The following is a 21,157-nucleotide window of genomic DNA, read 5'->3' on the forward strand; positions in this document are numbered from 1 at the left end:
TACATTTTTTTTTAATTTTATTATGTTATGTTAGTCACCATACAATACATCATTAGTTTTTGATGTAGTGATCCATGATTCATTGTTTTCATATAACACCCAGTGCTCCATGCAGAACGTGCCCTCCTTAATACCCATCACCGGGCTAACCCATCCCCCTACCCCCCTCCCTGTTTGTTTCTCAGAGTCCATAGTCTCTCATGGTTCATCTCTCCCTCCAATTTCCCTCCCTTCATTTTTTCCTTCCTTCTCCTAATGTCATCCATGCTATTCCTTATGTTCCACAAATAAGTGAAACCATATGATAATTGACTTTCTCTGCTTGACTTATCTTACATTTTTTTTAAACTCAATTTACTCTCTACCAGCTCAGAGAGAAATGATATTTAAGAATTGAGAGCACACCAATGCTTAATGATAAAGATATAACTGGCTTTTAGCACATTAGTCACACTCTACAAAGTTTGAGATTAATTCCCAGAGTCCTTTGCACACTTATTCATGATTTTGCTCTTTGAAAGGAAGTTTTTGTCATCCCTGTGCCAACTCCATTGCGAAAGGACCTTTTCATAAACGTCTTCTCGAAAATGGGCTTTAGAAAATCTAGTCCCTTGCTCCTGTCCATCCTGGTTGGGCAGCTGTTCAACAGGATGAGAAAGTAATCAGATTTTCCAGACACCTGGCAATTCAGAGGGGGGAGGAGGGAGAGAATACAGCTTTAGGATGAAAAGTTTATTTCAATAGTAACAATTTTCAAAATCTTAAGGCTGTAAATCCAATGTCTCCAACCTTTCTGAGGGAGAAATTTTGCTAGCACACAACATATACTTTATCTAAATACAAAATATTATTTAGAGCTATCTACTCTCTCGTCTAATTTTTATACTACTTACATAATTGCTGTCATTCGGGATTTGCATCATACACCATACATAATCATCTTGTTGCTATTATTTCATAAAGAATCTTTCAAGTGGCACTAATTAGTCCTAGGAAGTTTTTAAAAATTCACTAAGAAAAACAATCCATGATAACCAAACTTCAGATTTCAGCTGGACACACTTTCCCTCTGAGATTTGTCCTGGGTCATTTACCAAGGTTTTCCATAAGGCTATCTTGCTACTTGAACAATAGCATCTTCATCTTTTGACTTTGGTTCAGTTTCTCATTAGTGGTTTGAAGACCCGGAGAGTGTGGGGGTACTTAGTCTTGAAGGAAGTACATGTCTGGAACCAAGAGTTCAAATTGGCCATCGAGTATATGCAGTTCAACCCCATACTTTCCAGATAAAGGAACCAAGTAAAGAGCAAAGGGCCATGTCCCAAGGACCAGGGCTGGCAGTTCCAAAAAGTGGGCCTGACCCAGAGATCAAGTAAGAATTTTCAACATTTGTCCTGTGTCCCCTCCTTTGTGGTTTCAGAGGATGTACACACTGATGATGTATAACTGCAAGTTCTATCAATAAATGGAGCAAAGATTTATCAATGATCTGCTTTGTGGTAAATCCTTTATGTGCATCACCTCATTTTATCCCCTCAGAAAGCTCTATGTATAAAGTGGTATTATCATTTCCTCAGTTTTATTTTTTTCATTAATAAGAAATACATTTATTTATTTTTTATTATGTTCAGTTAGCCACTCTGTAGTACATCATTAGTTTTTGATGTAGTGTTCTATGATTCATGAGTTGCGTATAAATGAGGAAATAAAATGGTCTGTAGGTCGGGCGCCTGGGTGGCTCAGTTGGTTGAGCATCCGCCTTCAGCTCAGGTCATGATCTCGGGGTCCTGGGATCAAGCCCCGCATCGGGCTCCCTGCTCAGTAGGGCGTCTGCTTCTCCCTCTTCCTCTGCCCCTCCCCCTGCTTGTGCTCTGTCTCCCGCTTTCTCTCTCTCTCTCTCTCTCTCAAATGAATAAATAAAATCTTTTTTGATAAATGGCTTGTAGGTGAAGCAGGGATTGGAGTGGAAACACCTGACTCCAAGCCCATTTCTCAACCACATGAGAGCAATAAAAAGAAAAGGGGGCTGAACGGTTTTATTATAAGGAAAGAAACATACTACAGACCTGGGAACAGTCAGACAGAGTTTCAGAAATATTGGTCATGGGAAACCAATCAAAAACTCTTATTTGAACGCCCACTATGTGTTTTTCCCTGTGTAAATGGAGGAAATCTAAGCATGGTATAATGCCATCTATTTTAAATCCCCAGCAAGGAGGGGCCTATGAGTCATTTCAGGAAGGGAAGCATTCCAGTTCTTTCCAGAAATACTCATGATACCACCTTTGTATTGCAAAAGAAATGCATCATTTCTGGTTATAAGATGCTGAAAACATCCCTAAAAAGATACTGATGTACTTTGCTGATCATTGAAGGGAGTCCTTGCCAGAGCTAACTTGTTAACAGAATAATATGGTATACTTGCCTAGTTGATGTACTTTATGAAGTTCACATCAAATATTACAAGAGCCTATACATTGTTTTGTCTGTAATTACTCACCTTAAACAGTCAAATTGGTACCATTGCTACATGATTGAGTTATAATGAGAATGAAATTGTCACATGCAAAAATAGAAATATGGAAAATGCACGGAAAGAAGAAAATTTCATATATGGACAAGCAGATTTTTAAGTACATTAGAAGAAAGTACATTCTTAATTAAAAAAAAAAAAGCCACACACAAATGCCTTTTGTTCAACAGAAATGTCATGAACAAACCTTCAGGAAAAGAATAGAAAGTAATTAGGAAGACACTTGAGAAAATATACCAATTTATGGGTTGTGACTCATCAACTTGATCAATATGGTTGGTGTCTTATAGAATCAATGACTCAATTAGTGTTGAATGCTCATAGGACTAAATCAGGAAAAAAGAAGCTAACTTAAGTAAACAAGTAATAGAAAAATGACAGATGCAAAGAAGACCAATAATATAAACAGCTAGATCATTATGTTTGGACTTTTATCTATTATTTAGGATTTATGTAGCATCTCATTATCCTAAAAGTAGTTTCATGAATTACATTGATTCAGTAATTACAGTATGCCAGGTTAAGTTTCAGTGAACACAAAACAGTATCAGTGACAAAAAATATTTTAAAATTTTAAACAAAGCATTGACATTAAAGCAACTGAAATATCAAGTAGAAATAGTATTAAAAATTCCAAAAAAAGACGTTCATTTTCTGAATGTTTTGAACAGTTCAATGATTAACATTAGACAATCAATATTCTTGAATAAACACATGAATTAATATTTTATGTGATATTTCATTGAGATATGGCATTTTATCTATATTCTGTTTCTGAAAAAGTTACCATTTTTATAAAATTGGTAAATTCACTATTTTAAAAAACTGATCCATTGTATTTGTAATATAGTTTCAATGGTTAAATGTTCACTTTGATCATGAGTGCACATGGGAAATAAATTGTCATGGGCAAAACTATGCACATTTTACATTGAAATGCATGTTTTTCTATGCAGAAGCCAACTCTTAAATAATTTAAAACAAATTTTAATAAGTCTAGCATTATTTTTGTCACATAAGCACTTCTTTTTACTAATTTCTTGACTCTACTTATTTTTCTTCATTGAAAGCTCTAATAATAAGAGAAATTACTTTTCTGTCACATATTCCCTGAGATTACTTTGAACTTAAACACTTAAAAGCCATCAAGTCAAGCATCAAAAATAGAGGCAAAACTCTTACCTTAGAAGGTGGAACTGGAAAACACCAGAACACATGCATTGTAGAAATCAATAGAAGTAGAATAAGGCTGAATTTTAATGAGCTGTAGGGTAGGGGAAAAAAAACCCTAAGATTAGTTTCAGTTAGGGAAGTGTAAGTAAAAAAAAAAGCATATATGAACTCAACAGTTTTCTTTGTGGAAAAAGACAGTCTTTCACCTAATCATTTTGGATTTTCCAAAATTTCTGCAGACCGGTGGTTTTATTGCCAAATTCCTCACACTTACTGTCAGATCCTCCTTGGGTGACCCTTTTATACCAGAAAAGTTCAGGAGTAACAATGTCATCACGTCTCATCATATGTGACTAATTGGTTCTTTTTTTGTTCTTGTTAAGTTGGAAAAGGCCAATAACACACAGGCATTGTCACTGAGCTACCAAGGATTGACTTCATTTAAATTTTGCCATTAAAAATGTCCTTCAAAAGCATTGTCTTCTAAACTGTGTCATTGTGACATAGATAGCTAGAGGTCTCAAAAGAAACCACAAGTTTGTTTTGCTTAGAGTTTAACACTTAAACAGGGATGGCATTATTTCTTTGAATGTCCAGCATCATGTTCCAGAGACGAACACAAAATACTTAGAAGAATGAAGAACATCTACCCTCACAATGCACACAGATTATTTAAGTTTTCCACAATGGATTTCCCTCCTTTAGGACTTCTGAGGTGAAAGCAGGGAAACAAGTATCATGTCCCTTTGTCACTGGTCACTCAAATAAAGGAAAGGCACTGCACCTATCCCTTTCCATGTGCATACCCAGAGTCCAAGGCCCAGAGTTCTGAAAAAGCTGCCTGCCATGGCCTCCTTTTTCTCTCCAGGGCATAGAATTTCTCCAGGAAACCTTTGCTGCCCTTGCAAACCAATGGGCATCCACATTAATAAATTGATTCAGGAGCGCTAAGTGTGAACAGATGTTGCTGGAGCTTACAATGGAGAAAAACATCAAGGGAGGGGCTTTCTGCTTGGATAACTAGTGTTTCTGAGATGGAGCCAACATTTTTTGAATACAAAGCAACCAAGGGAAATCCTTGCTTCTTTGAGATCAGCACCTTTTGGAGGACAAAGCTGCCCTGTGTCTGGGACATTTGTTACCTGTTTGTCAGTGCTATATCCCTTTCTTTAGGGAACTGCTGATGGGTATGATTCTCATATAGTTGTCGATCATATAGTCACCCTTTGTCTACCACGAGGAAAAGCAGGTGACCCAGATTCTCAAGAGAACAAAGGTCACAGGGATTAGTGCCAAGTTGGGAGCTGGGGCATGTGATCCAACATATTTATCATAGTCTTTGGGGATATCACTTGGAGGTTGGGAGATAAACAGCTCTAAGAACACCAAAAACTGAACACACACATTTACTTTTGGTGTCTCTTTAAACTGGCCATCGTAGATCCTCTCTTTAATCTGACCAAGTAGATCCTGAGAAACGTTCTTATTAAAATAGTTTAGTAACAGACCATTAACAGTCTTAAGTTTTCATGGGACCAGTTGCTTTTGGATGTGGTGAAGGTGGCACTAAAAAGAAGAGGATCAGCTGGAAGTTTAAGACATGACTCAATTCAATCCCACATCCCCTCTCCACTTCCCATGTCCAAACAACTTCTGCCCCAGCAGAGGACTATAGGTCTATTCTATGGAAATGGTGAAGCAGAGTGTCTCCTGACCAAGGGAATCAGGTGTAGTGGTGTTAAGGGGTTACTTTTCTGAAAACAAAGGTTGAACAAGTGTTACACTCAGGACTGAGACCCATGGGTCTCTTTCTTGGCACAGCTCCCGAACACTGTTAGACCGGTCTTTATCCTCAAGACAAGAGAATGGAACACCTTCTCTGGGGAATCTGCCCAGCTCAAGATGAAAAACCTAGAGATACAGACATTAGGGTTCCCACATAAAAGCAGCTCAGGCAAGTGAAATCCACTAAAGTCCAGGGCTAACAGTACCCACTAACACACACACAAAAATTTATGGATGTTTTAGCGCCTATTTTTAATATAAACAGACAATTCAGAGATGCAACTGAAATGAGTACAAGATATTTATAAAGGCAGAACTGGTAAGAACAAAGAAAATGGGAGAGAAGTCCATAGCAGCAGTGTTTTATCCTGAAAGATAGAAACCAACAAACAGGAAGTAAAAGTGACTTGAAGGAAACAGGAGAGAATGCAAGAGAAGAAAACTTAAAAAAAAAAAAAAACACTAATATTCTCCCAGGGAGAAGAGAAAATATTGTATCTATAAAATAAGAAAAGAAAGCTATATAAAGCAAATCATTTAGAGGACAAAAAGGAGCTCATGAAAATTAAAACTATTAAAAAAAAACTCAGAAGGATTGAAAGATAGGGTTGCATAAATCTCCCAGACATTACAGAAGAAAAGCTAAGGAGAAAAACTAAAATAATTAAAAGAATAGTACCCATCCAGTAGTTCCAACATATAAATAATAGGGATTCTAGAAAAGAAAATGGAAAAAAAAAAAGAGAGGAGAGGGAATCATCAATAAGGAAATTCAAGAACATTTTCCATAACAGACAATACTGACTTTTGGGAAGGAAGAGACTCATCAAGTGTCTGGCACTACAGGTCAATCTGACCCATATTAAGATACATCATCATAAAATTTTCGCAAATTGCAACCTACAACCTCCAAATTAACTACAAAGATTCAGACACCAGAAATATTTTAGAATTCTCGAAAATAATGTAAGAGCTTGGAAGAGAATAGAGCAATGCCTTCAAAATTCTGCAGAAAAATGATATCCAACCTAGAATTTATTCCCAAACTATCCCTTAAGTGGAAGACTACAATAAACATTTTCAGATATGTAAGATCTCCAAATTATATTTCCCCTACACCCTTTGTCAGGAAGCATTTCAGGATATGCTCTACCAAAAATAAGAATATGCACCTATAAAGAAGAAAATGTGAGATATATGTAACAGGAGATCAATACAGGAGACAAAGCAAGAAAATTCCCAGGATGACGGTAAGAAGAGATCCCCAGTGAGACGTGCACACCAGGCCTGAAGGGCAAAAAGTCCAGATTGGTGTAGCTAGATGATTCTGGGAGAGATTTCTGTAAGAAAATGAAAGCCTTAGTATATCTGCATATCTTGAGAGGAGAATTAGACAATGGGAGAATTTGGGGTTGACTTAGTGACAAATCTACAGACAAGTAAAGAAAAAGAAAAAGAAAAGCAAAAGTACAGAAAAAGACATTTGTTCCAATTAAACAAAGTTATGTAAGAAACAAAAGTAATCACAGTTAACTACTTGACTCAGCAGAGAGTATCATTTGTATAGTTACAGTAATGTAATTATTGAACAATGATCTAACCAAAGGGTAATTTAACTAAATTGGGAGCTAGATTTTGGAAATAGTGCATTTCTGTAGTTGGGTGAATTGTCTAATTTGTACAGAAAAATTCATGCTATAATGCTGAAAAATAAAAAGTCAAAACCAATCATGTTATTGAGAGATAAATAGACAATCAGCCAAAAAGCTTGAAAGTGATGACTCTGAGATAGGGAATGGAAGAGAAGGTAGGAAGTGTAGTTTTCATAGAAGTGCCCCCCTTAGAGCTAGTCGATCCTTTAAATCAGGTGCATGTGATAAAACTGTGATAAAAGCAAAACTTTAAAAAAGTATGTACTATGGACCAGATATATCTGGAGATGCCAGAGAACATACTCACTACTATGTATAAAAAGTTTGGCTGATAAGGAGGCCCATGCCAGAAGTCAGAGAAGATGAAGAGGGAGAAAGAGGAAAATAGGAAAGAGGGAGAGAGATTGAGAGAGAGACAAAGGTAGAGAGAGGGGGGGAGAGAGAGAGAGAGGGAGAGAGAGAGATAGAGACCTGCAGGTATTGTTAAACTTCTGGATCCATACTTGAAAGCAATTTCTCTCCTCTGACACCCCATTTACATAAGCCAAACCTCCCTTTTTGCACAGACTAGTTACTTCACAAGAAAGTCTAACCACTACACCTGAGGATGTGTTCATTTACTAAGCACTTTCTATACGCTGCAGATTGCACAACCTCTTTCTCTGGGTCAGGGCAGTAAGTCTTCATCACCATTCTAAGAAGGCACTATTACCAGCTCCACCCTCGTTGAAGAGACTGAGTCTCATGGAGGTTAAACAGCCTGCCCAACATCACCCTGTTTGTGAAGGGCACAGCCAGGCTTTGATCCCAGTTCTGTGTGACTTTAGAGACCACAGTTCAAACAGTGTGCCACAGTCCCCACTCATGGACCTACAACGTCGTTCATCTACTCAGCTCTGGAGGAGACAGCACTTATGACATTCAAATCCCCTGCCCCTGACCAACCAACACACACACACACATGCGCACACGCGTGACCCCTTGAAGTTAAATCTTCTGTGTCTTTGAAGCAAGATGTTAATGGGACTCTCTTGGTACCACTTCCCCATCCCATCACTTGACAATTCTTATATCCTTCATTTCCATCCCCAACCCAGGTCATGACCTGATCCTTCCTCTAGAAATGACAGTGAGTTAGCTGGTTGTCTCTTGTTATTTCCCCTACACCCTTTGTCAGGAAGCATTTCAGGATATGCTCCACCAAAAATAAGAATATGCACCTATAAAGAAGAAAATGTGAGATACTATATTTGAGAAGGACTCCTGAGCAGGGCAGAGCAGCCCTCCATAATTTTAAGGCCCACATTCCCCTTTGCATCCTCAGAGATTTTGCAAGACAACTGTCTGAGACATATTTTGCATTCACTGCAACGGCGTCATTTGGATGCTTAACCATATAGTGCCTTAAATGGCTTAATGTTTCTCTTCTTTTCCAGTGTTTGCTTTGTCTCCTGGGAACTTCTTGGGAGCTTCACATTTCTGAAGATATTGCTGAGTATATTGCTGGTGCTTTTTTTGTTTGTTGAAATAAATCCATATCACTTGGAAACAGTTCAGTATAGGAGATCCAGGGACAGTATCAAATCTGAAAATCCTGGAGTCCCTCAAGGTCTAATTCTCAGTTAGAACAGACTCCCCATGGAGTCTGATGTCAACACGCTTTCCAGAAGTCCTTCTTGATAACTCAGGCCTATCCCAACTTCTCTGGGTCTTCCAGTTAGAAGATTTTAAATCAGATGCTCTTGGCTAGACATCCATGAAATCCCAAGGAGATCCATAGATGGGCTTTGGAGCCCTTAACTCCTCTAAAATTATATGTTGCTAACTGTGCTTCTGTGTACGTGGACATTCATCTGGGAAAATAAAGCAAAGCTTTCATCACATTCTCAGATTTCCTGAGATCCCCCTCCCCTACAGATTAGAATTACTGGCTTAAACATAAATCTATAATAAGTCCAAATTATCTCACCACAGATGAGGTCAAATAGATGGTGGTTCTTCCTTCCTCTGCCATCTACCCTCATGGCACTCATCTACTCAAGTGTTTGGACGGCTGGACCTGTAAGAGTACAAAGACTTACTAGTGAGTGAAGCTGATGGGATATTCCTGGTACATGCTTGATACAGTAGATTAGATCTTTGTTCAGATATATCCACTCCCTCTTTTCTCTCTTTTCCATGGACAGAGTGTAAGTCCCGACTCCTCAACTTTGTCATTGGTTCAGAAGACATAGTACAACAAAAACATGAAGAGCACTTCATGGTTGGGCTTGTCCTCCTGCACTTCTGTCCTTGCCCTAAGAAGAGCACACCTGTGTTGGCCTGTGATCCTGGGAGGAAGATGAGAGACCCATGTGGTAGAGCTAGCTCATAGCCTCTGGCCAGCAGTCAGCTGCAGACAAGTGAAAAGCCTAGCTAAGGTTAGTAGAGGTGTCTAGAACCATGAGCCGAGATCAGCCACCCCAGCCTGAAGAAATGTGAGCAATACTAAATAATTATTGTTTTAAGTCAGTGCATTTTGGGGTGTTTTTGATACAGGAAACTAGCACAGTAGCTGTTCAGTAAACATTCATTAAAGGGAATAAATCACAAAAAAACCCCTTGAATGCTGTGTAAAGGAATCAGGAGTCCTTCTCAAATATAGCCCTGTAATTGTTCCTGGCATACTGGCCTTCCCTCCCTAACTCAAAAGATCACCTGACAGTACCACCTGACCCCATGACTGGGGGTGGGGAACTCTCATCCCACACTGACAGCTGGCCAAAGGGCAATCACCTCTCATATGTGCTAACCAAAATTATAGAGTAGGAAGCCTTTTAAATCAATTGTTCAACCCCGGCATATATCCACAGGAAAGACTTCTGCCTTCAAAAGCAACTAGCATGGCATGAATCAATCCCATCAAACAATGTTTCACTTAAGAGGTGTTCCATCTACTTTTCACTGGATATCTATATTTTGGTCACCTGCTCTGTTCTAGGCCCAGGAGACACAAGAGTGAACAAGACAACTTCATCTCTTGTCTTCATTGAATTCTCAGCTAAAGTTCCATTAGCAGGATTTGTGTTTGCATTTCAAGCTTATTAAAAACAGAACCCAAGTATCAGATAGGCAGACTCTGGGAGAGGGCAGGGCTGGGGCTCAGGTCATATAAACAGCTCTGACTTCTTTTTTTTAAGATTTTATTTATTTATTTTAGAGAGAGAGAGGATGAGTTGGGTGGGGAGTGCTGCAGAGGGAGAGGGAGAGAGAAAATCTCAAGCAGACTCTGCGCTGAGCATGGAGCCTGATGCGGGGCTCGATTTCACGACCCTGAGATCATGACCTGAGCCAAAATCCAAAAGTCAGATGCTTAACAGAATGAGCCACCCAGGCGCCCCAGAACAGCTCTGACTTCTGAGGCAGGGCCAAAGCTCCACCATCTCAGCTTCCTTTCTAAACTATCGATCAAGGCCTGACTTCCTGTGAACCAGAAGCAGAGCCTTTGGCTGCTTAATTAGAGTCTAGGATCAAAATGTTTGAATTCACAGCATTATCACCAAACTAAATCCATCCTAATCTGTAAATGTCTATTGCAAGACTCTTCTTTCAACTGGGTTCTGATTATAGGGAGGAGATAGAATGCCAAGCACTGGCTACCTGAATATGGATGGTGGCTTCTGGGCACGTAATGGAGTGAGAAATGGGACTGGAGTCAGGAGTTCTGCCTGGCACTGGCTCACGAGGGTTTTGCCTGCGACTGGACTATCTCTTTTGGTGAGCAGGCCTGTAGTCAGATGTCTATGACAAGTGCTTATGGTGTAGTTAGAACATGTGAAGACCTATTGTCAACACCTAGAGGGTGGATTAGCACTCGACTCAGCCTTGGAATTTAATGGACTTCTCAGTGAAAGTTTACCTCTTATTTGTCACAAGGTAACTATCTTAGAGACACCCATGCCCTTCTCACAAATGTTCTCTTGACATCAGCGTGAAAGCCAGAGAGAGAAGGAACAAATTCTTTTTGACTTTTGCTTCTCCTTGGTCACCCCTAAAGTTGGGTGACACTTTCTGACTCATGCTTCAGAATTTCAAGCACATCAAGTCAGACAGATCTTGGACTGAAAAGATCAAAGAAGTCTTCTTTTTTATAAGTTCCAGAGCTTCCTGTTATAACACCCGGGAACTTCCCACAAGCACCAACTTTTTTACTACTGGGTTTAGCTCCTTGCTAAGCCTACGATGTAGAACTGTGTTCAAATGATGTTAAGGAGACATGTCACCAATTGGAAAAAGCTATCAGCTCAGTGTAATTTAGGGTTTGGGTATCTTTAAAAAAATTCTACAATTGATTCCATTGTTCACGCATTATAACACACATTAAGGCCTGCATCTTTTGGCATATATGAAAAAATTAATTTAAGTTTACTGCTTCTTAATTCATATAACTGTCATACCCTCTGAAAGTATAATTAAAATGCAGAATGTGGCTGAGTGTATTTTCTGGTTTTATATTAGAGTAGGAGAAATAAAGCCTTGTGCAGGGCTTAGGTTAACTTACTGAAATAAATCATTGCTCCAATTCACGGTTGCTTCTATAGTTTTCATATATGCATGCGGGATAGGCCCAGTGCTTAAGATCCATGTTCTATGGAAATAAAAGGCGAAGGAAATCCAGAAGGTGATAGTGGAATGTAGAAAGCATAAGCAAATCTCCTTGTTTCCTTAGAGCCTGGTTTTGCCTCATTGGCACTGTTGACATTTTGGGCTGATGATCCTTGGTTGTTGGAAGCTGCCCTGAGCCTGGCAGGATATTTAGCAGGATCCTTGGCCTCTACTCAGTAGATACCAATGGTACCACCACCTTACCTGTGACCACCGAAAATGTCTCTAGGTAGGACCAAATGTCCTGGCGGAGGGAAACTAGATCGCCCCCTGTTGAGAACCACCATTAAGAAATAAGCTCTAAGCTCTTTCTTTCTTCTGCTGGAGGCAGACATTTGGGGCAGGTATACATTTTACAATAAAGGTATCATAGTTAATTGGCAGCCTATTTTTCTTTCTTGGTGATGCATGAAATAGTGGTATATCCTCTAATTGACAGGGTCTTTGATTCAATGAAATACAGTTATTTTTAGAAACCATCAGAAACAGTATTTGAGATAAATGACATATTTTACATGTTGATTTAGGTAAGTAGCAATAAAATATGCTACTAGTTTTTTTTTTCACTAACATATGTTCTTAGCACAAACTTCTGCACGTGGTTCTATTTTTCTTACACTTTGATTTTATTTTAATGATACTCTGAATTTTTTTAAGAAGGCAGATGTTATATTAGACATAGTTTCCCCATATCATGAATGGCATTTTATTTAATAAACGCATTAATCATTGATGTGCTCTTCACAGTATACTACATGGGTACCCGATGAAAAGCGACTGGAAATGGCCTTTCCAAGGAAAGACCATGAGAGGGAAAAATCCTGTTATAAAACACCGAGCTCTGGGCAGTCTCCTGAAAGCATTTTAGGGAATGTTCTTTGCAGCCGGTCAACATTTCATTTATGGATTCGTCAAAGAATTCAGTAGAGTGCACTATATGCCGGGGACCATGTGAGGCTCTGGGGTGCAGTGATAAGAAAACACCACAAAGGAGTCAAGGAAGAGAGAAACGGGAACTCCACAGTCAGGATGGGGGTGGTAAAAGCACCTGACAGAGCTCAGTCTTGATGGTGAGGAAGGGACAGGACAGCAGGTGTCCCGGTAGGACAGGGAAGGAGTCACAGTCACCTGAGGACCTACCAGTGATTGAGGCTGGCTGATGCCGAGACCCATGTCAGAACATAGAGCAGGATCCCTGCTGCGTAGGCCATGCATGCCCTGGAGTTGATCCACAGATGCCATTAAAAGCCTTTAAGCAGGAGTGATGGCCCAATCAGATCTGTGTTTTAGAAGAATGTCTAGCTGCCGGAAGCAGGCAGAAAGGGAGGGTCAGTGGCTGGGGTGGAGAGGCCCCTCCGTGGGCTGTGGTTAGAGTCCAGAAGAGAAGACGGACCTATGCACCGGGGGGGTGGCCATGGAGGTAGAGAGGTTTGGGAGACAGAAATTAACTGACCCGGTTCCTAGATGGAGGGGTGGGGTGGTGAGATATCAGAGGTGATCTTTCTCACCAGCTCAAGTAGCCACACAGAAATACAGCAGCTCTAGAATGCCGCTCCCCCCAACCATGGCCACTGCCTCCCACCTTCCCGCCCCAGAGACCCCTCAACCACGTGAGGCTTCCAGTCTGTGTTCTTGCCACATCCTCACTAGCCACCACCTACTTGGGGTCCTCCTCCCCACTGACCAGCTCAGAGCCCACAGTCTATCGTCAAAATCATGCCCCTAAAAGAGCTTCTCTCTCCCTCTAACAAACATGACTGGCAAAACTCCAACTTTGAGCAAACCCAAGTGACTCCATCTGTGAGCCTCACTCAGGTTATGACCAAAGGAAAACCCGACAATAATGAGTGCTGGTCTCATGCAAAAACTCATGACCACAAATCCCCAGTGACCTCCGCTTTATCCGAAAAGCATGAACTACCTGGTAAGTAGACCCATCCTCTCAGTAGATGAAAGGGGGGTTTCATACCCTCTCTTCTAACCCTTCTACGGCCCCATTGTACTCCAACCCTCACTCCCTGCCAACCCTGACACGCAAATCTGAGCTCATGGCTTTGCCTCTTACATTGTTGAGAAAGCTGAAGCAATGAGTCAGGTGCTTTGTCGTTTTCTCACCATGAAACCTATCAACCCACTCATGTCTGTTCCCATGTACAGCCCCTGCCTGGTTGCTATGGATGAAAGTCCCTGCTCCCATGAGGGGCCAAGCCCCCCAATTCCCCAAGGACTTTGTGCCCACAGTTATCTCCCTCTCTCCCTTGCGTTCTCTCTCTCCCTCTCTCTCTTTCTCTCAGAGATTACTACCATCAGCTTACAAACATGTTGTTATCATTTTATAATTAAAAAAATCTGGATTTTTTAAAAAAATAGCCCACAGGCTGGTACCTCCACCACTACTTTTTCTGTTAAGGTCACCAAAGATCTTTTCAAACATGTGGTCATCTCTCTGTCCCTATGTCCCCTGATCTTTCAGCAGCACTGGACACAGATTATCAACCTCTTCCCTTCTTGAAGCACTTTCTCCTCTCACCATCCATGACGCACACCCTCCTGGTTTTTTCCTCCCTTGCTGATTATTCCTTTACCACCTCTTTTCAGCTCTTCTTCCTCTCATCAAACTTTGAATGTTCCAAGTGCCCAGGCTCCATCCTGGACCCTCTTCTCATCTCTCTACACAATCTCCCTCAACAACCTTATAGAGTCCTGACGTTTGCCCCTGACTCCCCGGTTTGAGTCTCTTTCTCTTACACTCCCCAGGGTGCCGTATGGACATAGCCAACATGTGTGATGCAGCCCGCAATGAGCCTGCTGCCTGGCTTCACCATTGCCATTATTTACTCCCTAAAATCTTTGACATACAGTAGCCAGAGTGATTGGTAACAATATCTAACGATATAAATTGGACACTGAAATGTCTTCCATTGCACTGAGAATAAAGTCCAAGCTCTTGTCCCTAGCCTAAAAGCCCTACTAAAAGCCAGCAGGTGCTGGCCTCCCAGGGGGGCTGGAGGTGAAGAGGTGTGGACTTCCTATTGTCAATGACTTGCAAGTGCTATTTGCATTTACTGCTCAAAACCCGGATGCAGTCCGGCACAGTGAGGATCCGACCTAGCCAAAGTGCCAACTGTGTCTCACCATGAGAAACGATGCACATGATCTGGACTCAGCCCACCTCCCAGACTCATTTACCCTCTCCTCCCAACCATACCGGCCTTCTCTCTCTCCCTTGAACCTGGAACGCCGTTGTCTACCTGGGATGTAATCCCCTCTGAGTCTGCATGCTTGGCTCCACCTGCATTAGACTTGGTCTAAATATCACTTCTGCAGTGAGGACTTCCCTGAGCCCCCACCAAAGCACCAGGGAAGCCTCTACCACATCCCCACAGCCATCTGATGCCTTTGTTTCTTTTGTTTGCTTTTGCTACCCTGCCCTAATCCCACCATCAATGGGGAGTTTACTATCGTGTTCACTGCTTCATTATCCCCACAAAGAACAGTAAGGACTCAATAATCATTTGATGAATGAATGAACAAGTGAATGAATGAAGAAATAAAGAAAATGAGCCACTAAACTGCAAATGGACAATGGCAAAAGAGATGCCTGGCTGGCTCAGTCAGTAGAGCATCTGACTCTTGATCCCAAGGTCTTGCGTTCAAGCCCTATGTTGGGTGTGGAGACTACTTTAAAAAAAAAAAAAAGTGAGGACTATGGCAAAGTCTTGTTTTACAAGGAAAATAACCTGTTCAGTTTTATTCTGGAAAAAGAATGTGTTTATTCAACAAATACTTTATGAGCTCCTCCTCAGGCCACATCCTGTTCTCATCAATCACAGGGTGGGCTGTGATTGATGGCCCTATCAGTGGGGAAAGCTTGGGTGATAACACTGTGCATCAATGTGCGACAGACCCAGTCCCCCCATCACCTTTGCAGGAGAAAGGAAGGACACTGGAGCTGCACGAAGGACACCAAGAGTGCCTGGGTTCCTACCTTGGGAATTAGCAACGGCTGCCCAAGAGTCTTGAGAGGTGATCGAGGGTACCTATGAAGATGGTCCTGGCACAGCTGACCAGACGTCACAGTGCAAGGTGTCATGGCCAAGTGGAGCCAAGAGAGGTTGATTGATTAAGTGTAACCCTGGGTGTGATGAAGAGGAAGACAGTCCGAACTTGAAGAGCAGAAGTGAGGAGGAGGCAGAGGGGGAAGGACAGGAGAAAGGTCAGAGGAGGAAACTGGGGGCCCCTTGTCCGGTGGCTGTGGCAACCCCGGAGAAGCCAAGTGGAGATGAAAGTCTAGAAGCTGAGGAGGGACAGCCAGGATAGTCTTGGGCCATCTCTTCCTTCCAACTCTCTCTCTTTCCCACCCCTCCTCCCAGAGGAGACCAGACTAAGGTAATCTCCAGGAAAGAGAACAATGTGTCTCAGGTGCATTCACATGCACCACCTCATTGCCACCCTCTGCACCATCCCTATTAACAGATGGGGACACAGAGACACCTTATGGGCTCTGGTGTGGACATCTTGGGTCCCTCTTGTGATGCTCTAGCCGGGGCGTGATGCCTGCACAGTGGTGCCCAAGGGAGACTAGAGTCTGCAAAGAGATGACCGCCAGCTCTGGGACCCAGACCTGCCTCTTTTTCCCACTCCCCTCCTTCACCTGGCAGAGGTTACTTCCCAGACAATCTCTCTGAGTATCATCAAGAAGAAAGCAGATGCAAGGAAGAAGAACAGCCTTTGCCCAGCCATCGAGGTCCCACCATCCCCCATCGTGGGACTGGGGCAGGGACTCACATCCCCTATAGAACTTTGCCTGGGCTCCCCAGTGAAGGCTTAAAGGGGGGAAAAAAATCCTCAGACCCTCCAGGTTCTGAGGGGAGAACCTGCTAGATTTGCCGAGTGTAGGCTTTTCCCTATAGGCAGCCCTCCAGGACCTAGGCATTCCCATAAACCTTATCTCTCGGATGAACCCACTGAATATGTTCTTAATCTTGACCTCTCTCTGCATCTTTTGCCCTGTAAGGTTCAGACCTCTCATCCATGGATTCTACCATCTAGTTTTTATGAGCACCATCGTCGTTTTCCAACTATGTACCCATTTAAACTTTACAGTCTTTTATTAGGGTTGTATTCATGGCCAAATAAATGCAAGGCACTTGGAAGTTTATCTACTGGAAGCTTCCACCTTGGCCTACAAAATGATCCTGATCTCCCAGCTAAACTAATTTCGTATCATTATCTCTAAAAGAGGGAGCCTTTTGAACGGCAGATGCCTAAACAGGGTAAAGAAAAATTTCTGCCTAACCAAAATGCTTGTTGTTTCATGGATTTTTTTACCATTAAAAAAATATTTTATTTAGAAATCTGAAGCTATCAATGAATATTAAGTATGCTTCGATTTTCTGCAAAAAGGAGTATTAACCTGATTATAAATATGAAATCCACCCTACACATAGTTTGAGTCTGGGGGGGGGGGCTTACACCCCTGCTGTGGTGTCATCATCTTGACTGTTTAGGCTAATTATTTAAATATGGTTGCCTGTGAACATTTCAAAGGCATCCAACTAATATTCTCGCCATACAATTAGTCACAGATAGTACAATTCTCTCCTGAACTAATGAAAGTTCCTGAGCCCACTGAAAGCATCTCACCTGCTCTGTGTGTCATTTCCCCTTATCTTGTCAGATGTTTAGTGGAGAAATGTTTGTAATCGGGGTCAGATGCTGGCCAGAAGGAAAAATTTAATACCTGCGAAGTGTGGGTGTGTGGGAGGAAGGAAGGGAGACCAGGAAGGTTCAGGCAAGGAGCTACTTCATCAGAAAAATCTAATCAAGCTGGACAGCAAAGCCCGAGCACATGACCTCCCAAATGAGGCCAGGAGAAGCGCCCCAGCTCCGGGTGCGCCAGGAGACTTACGTGGCTGGCATGGGGGGCTGTTTGTCTTTATCCCCTGCCCCTTCCTTCTGCGGGCTGAGGATCTGTCACTGTGATGATGTGCACATTCACTTTTCCAAAAGTACTGTGAAGAATGCCATCCTTAGGACAACTTTTTAGATACAGGAAAACTCAGTTTTATGTTACAGATGGGGCAGCTGAGCCACAGAGAGGTGGGTGAGCAATAACCCCTGCCTCCTATTTTCTCTATCTGGTGCTTTCTGTGCCTTCAGGATCCATACCCGGATTCGTAGGGCAGGGGAGGGTCTGGAAATGTGTTAAACTTGCCATTTAAACATAACTCGGCTGCTCCGTAAGGATCTCCTTCTATTTAAAGGGGCCAGCTTCAAGTCAGCTGGGAGTATTGAGGTGAGGACTTCGTGTCTGGGATTTCTCCTGCTGCCTCCTGCCCCATCCCAGAGGCATCTGGGTAAGGTGGGAACCGCCTTGTGGCAGCTGGTAGGGAAGGGACTCCTGTAGACACCTGAGCCTACGATGGCTCTCTGTTCTCCGGGTCTTCCCCTGGAGCGCAGAAACTTCTAGATCTCTCCCTCTCCACCCGATGGTTCATGGAGCCCTGAAGGAACTCTCTCTCTTTCTGGCTTGGAAAACACAGCAGCACTCACCTTCTGCGCCCCCATGGTCATCCACAACAAAGTCCTTCCAGAGACTAAGCAGAGAGGTCAGACCTCTCTGCCTCTGTTTTTCACTATTTACCAGAGCTCTTGTGAATGACCCGTCTACACCCAGTTCTCATTGTGGACAGAGTGAGGGGAGGGCTGACATCTTACTCTTGCCTACTTCCTTTCTTGAGGGAACAAGAAAGGTTTTCTTTTACCTCCACTTTCTGAATTGCAAGGAACCCCCTAAACGCTACCATGCTCCTTCTTCAGTTGGCACACGTGCTCCCCTTTCCCAGCAGAACGGCACAAAGGAAGCAGGATTGATAGGTTGTACAGGTGATTCTTCAGTTCCCCTTATTTAACATTCTCAAAATAAATACCAGTTGTGCTAGGTTAGAAAGACTAGGGAATGCCCTCTAACTGGGGAGCTTGTGACATTTTCTGTGCATGGGAAGAATCGATGAGTGAGACAAGGGGCCCTGAAATGGGGTCACACTGCCAAAGTTCTTTAAAGCTTGCTTCCATGGCCGGGACATGTAGTTTAGGTGCAAAGAACACATGAGGAAGTATTAAGACTCCTTGCTGTGGGTAATGATTCATTCTGAATCATTGATCTTCATCTTGATCAAGTTGGCCTCAAAGATGGGAAGATTAAAAGAAACCTCCTGATGGTCACAGAGGATTTGATTTAGAATTGCTGAGCCTTGCAGGACTTTTTGGGAGTTTCTCTTAGCTTCTTGGAGCTGCTTGCCATTCCTGACTGCTAGGCTGCCCAGAAGAGTCATCGGACCTAAAGTCCTTTTCGTATTTGCCTATTGTCTTCTTTTAAATTTCTGGGTAAATCCTTGAGAACAGGCAGGGTGGAGAAAGGGCGGACTACATTTTGGGGATTTCTAACTAGGACACTGAGTGCTAGAGGCGAGCCAGGTGGGCCCTGCTGCGGTCCCTGGCCCCCGGGCCAGCCCCCACTGGGCAGCGGGAGCTGGGAGGACCTTCCTGCAGTCGACTTCAACCCCAGATATGAATAGCACAAATAATCTGGTTTTGAAAGGTTTATGAGGACTTACGAATTCTACTTCTTTGGGAATTATTGTCCTTATTTTCAATGAAAGCCTATTAAAGACTTGCCCGATTCAGCCTAGAGCATCAACGCATCTCCATGGCAGACCGTTCATTTCCTTTACATTCATATATGATACTGGTGGAAGGAAGGTGGGGGGGCTTGCAGGCAGAAAATAGGACAATCGTGCAATGTTTGAATATGACATACCAGACCTCTTCTTGGCAGCCGCTAGAGAAGCTGAAGGGCTGTCTCTGTCTGCCAACATGGATCACCATTCACAAGCTGCTCGCAGAGATTCTAAAGGAAGTTCCTACTTGAGAAAGATGTCAGCATTATGAAAAAGACACCTGTCAAAGATGAAACCTCATTTCACTTTAGAATAAAGAGCTCCTTTGGATTCTCAGCTGAGCGTATGATAAACATGTAATTTCTCCTAGCAGCCACAAGAACAAATTCCCGGGAATACTGTGAGTTTCACGAAGTTGCAGGAACGGGAAGAACATCTTTCTTAACTTCCAGCTCGAATGGCTACTACCACCCTTCTCTGAATACCTACTGTGTGTCAGGTCTGTGCCAGGCAGGAAGCAAGCGTCGTTGTCCCCACAACCCAGGGAAGCAGACGTGGTCACAGTGCCGCACCTGTGGCCCTGCCCCCTTAGGGTTCTATGGTTGTAAGACACCGACGAGGGGTGGCTCAGGCTAATTCAGAGCCAGAGGGAGGCACATGGAATTCAAGGAGGAGCTGAACAGGGTGCCTGGGGCGGGGACCAGGCAGACCCACTGTCCAGCTAGCAGGAACTCATGGTCTGCAACGGGATGTGGGAGACCACTTGATGACACTGCCCTGGGGGAAGTCTCCTGTGGGAGAAAGTTGGATTGACCTGGCTGGGTCAGAAGACCTCCCTCCACTGGGTTCAGGGTATGGGAGAACTGGTGCACCAGAACCATCTGGAAAGGGAGCAGGGCCCTTCCCCGGAGGTGGAGCCCTGGAATGTCTGGCCCCCAGAGGCACAGAGACAGACTCAGGGGAGAGCAAGTTCCTGGCTGGGCAGCAGTAGGACATAGGGCCATGAGAACAGAGTCTGGATGGATCCCTGTCCTCCCACATTCTAGCTCTGTGACCTTAGACAAGTGGCCTAACCTCTCTGTGCCTCCATTTCCCCCTCTGTACTATGGAGCTAACAATAAATCCCAGTAACTGCCTCATAGACTTGGGGTGAGATGTGTTCACACACCCCGAGGTTAGGACAGGGCCTGGTGCTGCTGCATGGAGTTTGCTGTTGTTCTCACGATCTTGCCCGAGATCCAAGCCCCAGTACATATTTGCAGAGCCCAGAGCAAAGTGAAAATACGGGCTCCTTGTTCAAAAAGTGGTAGGAGTCTTAGGCAGCAGCAGGAGAGCAGTGCGGACAGCATGGGCCCTCCTGAGCCCCGGGCCCCAGGGGCGGCACAGATGGGCCTGCGTGGAGCAGCCCTGCCAGACCTCACAGCAAGCCCACTCTGGCACTCCAACACTGCGCCATTGGCCCAGCTCGCCTCTCTAGAAGCTTCATCTTCTCATTCTTAAGACCTGCCTCGAGGAAATAGCTGGGTTCTCTTAGAAGCTCAGGATTAAGCGAAATCAGAGAGGCAGAGCATGAAGCTGACATCTTCCCACTCTTTGGAAGTGAGCAGGCCAATCTGAACAATGAGAACAGACGGTGGCGAGGCTCTAGGAGTCAGAATCAGCCGCCTTGAAATCTCTTAGGACTGTGG

The 21,157-nt window shown here is 43.2% G+C and overlaps 1 protein-coding gene across 1 annotated transcript; it reads right to left on the minus strand.

Moving 5' to 3' along the window:
• Positions 1-499: 499 nt before the first annotated feature.
• NPS (neuropeptide S) lies at positions 500-4,040 on the minus strand. The gene is made up of 3 exons (XM_031017345.1): positions 3,913-4,040; positions 3,716-3,797; positions 500-679 (listed from the first exon to the last, which is right to left on the minus strand). The coding sequence occupies exons 1-3, from the start codon at positions 4,038-4,040 to the stop codon at positions 500-502; spliced, it is 390 nt and encodes a 129-aa protein (XP_030873205.1).
• Positions 4,041-21,157: the final 17,117 nt, after the last annotated feature.

The sequence above is a fragment of the Leptonychotes weddellii genome, chromosome 6, assembly GCF_054177405.1.
Source record: "Leptonychotes weddellii isolate Sample4059 chromosome 6, ASM5417740v2, whole genome shotgun sequence".
Taxonomy (NCBI): domain Eukaryota; kingdom Metazoa; phylum Chordata; class Mammalia; order Carnivora; family Phocidae; genus Leptonychotes; species Leptonychotes weddellii.